The sequence below is a fragment of the Phycodurus eques genome, chromosome 11 (assembly GCF_024500275.1).
Source record: "Phycodurus eques isolate BA_2022a chromosome 11, UOR_Pequ_1.1, whole genome shotgun sequence".
Lineage (NCBI taxonomy): Eukaryota > Metazoa > Chordata > Actinopteri > Syngnathiformes > Syngnathidae > Phycodurus > Phycodurus eques.
Window position 1 is genome coordinate 18,411,866 of NC_084535.1, and position 2,521 is coordinate 18,414,386.

General features: G+C 40.3%; 1 protein-coding gene across 1 annotated transcript in view; it reads left to right on the top strand.

The window, feature by feature from the left end:
* The window catches only part of ntpcr (nucleoside-triphosphatase, cancer-related), a 7,358-nt gene extending 5,078 nt beyond the window's left edge, over nucleotides 1-2,280 (top strand). Inside the window, 4 exon segments of the mRNA XM_061690305.1 lie at nucleotides 1-48; nucleotides 1,096-1,192; nucleotides 1,194-1,307; nucleotides 1,796-2,280. The exon segment at nucleotides 1-48 is cut by the window's left edge and continues 78 nt beyond it. Coding sequence (XP_061546289.1) covers nucleotides 1-48; nucleotides 1,096-1,192; nucleotides 1,194-1,307; nucleotides 1,796-1,864 — 328 coding nt within the window. The 3' untranslated portion in view covers nucleotides 1,865-2,280.
* The last annotated feature ends 241 nt before the right edge of the window (nucleotides 2,281-2,521 follow it).

Sequence of the window (2,521 nt, forward strand, 5' to 3'; positions counted from 1 at the left end):
CCTGGCCCTCCCCCTCTTCACGAAGGTACACCACACGCTAGCGTGCCTGTTATAATTAATGCCGTAAGAACGTTGCCTTTTATTTCTGCTTAACAAATCATCGAACCTTTTGATTTTCTCAAAACGCAGGGCATAATTGGAAGCCTGCGAACACATAAATTCCAGAGTGACATTTTTAGTAGCAGTGGTGCCGTCTGGCTGTCACTGACTGTGAATATGCTGCTTGTAAAGTGAGCCCGGAGTGCCGCCTACACATTAGCTGTAAAGGAAGGTGTCATAGTGCTGCCTGTTCTTCTTATCTCTTGAAAATATTTATCTGTACTCACAGCAAACTACTTTCTGTACACTCACAGCCTTATTCACATATTTTATTACATGTTATTAACATGATGAGTTTTTTCCTCATGTTACACGGAAACAATGTGTTTTGCGATGAATGCAATCCAGGGGTGGGCATAATAACGGATTGATTGTTGATTAATCATATTTTAAAGAAATGAAGACAAATTGGATTGCCTTACTTAACCAGCAGATGTGCTGTTGATTTAGTCTCAACTCATGCGTGGTCTGATGAAGAACAACAACATAATGTACACTCAGGTCTGCATCCAAGCAGGTGGGTATTTCAGAATGCAGTTTATTTGAAAACTTGGGGTAGGATAACAGTCAAATGAGGGATAATCTGAATTACCAGCCTACCACTTAGCACATCTGCCTCACGGTTGTGAAGTTCTGCGTTTGAAAGTCATATCCAGCCTTCCTGTATGGTGTTTGTTTGTTCTCCCCATGCTTGTGTGGGTTTTCTCCGGATAGTCTTGAGTTCTGACACATTCCAAAAACAGGCATGCCAAGTTGATTGAAAACTAAAAATTTTCCATTGGGGTGAATTTGAGTGTAATTAAATCTGTATGTCCTGCAATTTACTGGCGACCAGTCCAGTTTATCCCCACCTTTCGTCCAAAGACAGGTTCCAGCGCATTCATTCTTGTGCACTCACACAAGGCAACCAGTACCTAGTAGGTGGGCAACTGATATAACAATCATAAATTGGTCGTCGACAAGTCTCTATTACATTCAATGCTATCGTGTGTCCAGGTGGGCTCGGAAGACGGGACCGGCAAGAAGGTGTTTGTGCCTTGACGAGATTGGTAAAATGGAACTCTTTAGCCAGCCGTTCATCAAGGCGGTGAGACATGACATTAGACTGCTCTTCCTGCACCATTTTGGGCACCATCCCCATCCCCAAGGGGAAACTGCTTGGTCTGGTGGAAGATGTGCGGACTAGGAGCGATGTCAGGGTCTTCACTGTGAGTACAAACACAAATACTGTACAGTAGCCAGGAAAATGGGGTTTCGGGGGGCAGGGTATGTAGGTCAGTTTTAAGAGCTTTTAGCATCTGTAGGACAGTGTTTCCACTTTATCTCACATGGTCTTATGAGGCAGTCAGTCTGTTGTATGTTGCAGAGCGCCATGCCCTGCACTATCCCTCTCCTATAGCAGGATTACCAGCAAATCATGCCTGACTGATTAAACAACAAAGGCTTCACTGAAATGTCCAAATAATTTATCATGGGGGACTCCGTTATGGTTATTGTTGTGCTAAGTACTTACTTATCCTGCACAAGGTTATAGTATGGACCAGTGTAAACACCTTTTGGGAAGCATACTGTATTAATGACTTGCAACTTTACTACTTTCAGCATGATAATCCTACATTGTATTCTTTGGGTTTAACACCAAATGTAGTCCATTTAGGTTCCCAAAGTAATATTGTTTGTTGGTTTTCTTGCCCAGGTGTCTAAGGAAAACAGAAATGCCATTCTGCAAGATATTCTATCAGCACTTCAGGAGTGTTTAAAATAACACTGCTAACACAAGGATAACAACTCTAGAAAGGTAAACATGCAATTAAATTCAATTGACGTCTTATTTTCTTGTTAAAGTATGCATCTACGTAATATAACTGGGTTGTGACCCAACCACCCAGCCGCTCAATGAGCACACAATTAACGTTTTGCTTTGTGCCTGCTCAAAATGGATTCTGTGCTGAATAATTGATGGATGACAGCAGGTTACCTTCTGTTGTCAAACTGATAGTCTTCAAAACTATTCATACCATATGCAGTAATTTAGATTTTCCCCAATTAAAGACATTGAGCCGATCTTTTCAGGTCATTTTGAGGATGTGCTCATGAAAATCCAATCAACATACTGTACATTATTTTGTCATTTATGTTCTATTCATAGAATAGCATGAAAAATAAATGTTTTTGTTCTCAGTTGTTTTGGGGTTTTGTCATTATTGGTTCCCAACTTTCCCTACATTAGTCTTGATTATCAAATTGATAACAGATAACAATTTTATTGAAATGTGTTCTAATTTTGTTTGCTTTTACCCGTACTTTGAGAGGTCAACATGGGACAAAGATTTGTGTCATATATGTCCTTGGGTTGAAGGGATTATGAAACTTTAATTTGTCACTTTCCCCATATAATTTTTTCACTCATTCAAGTTTTGCA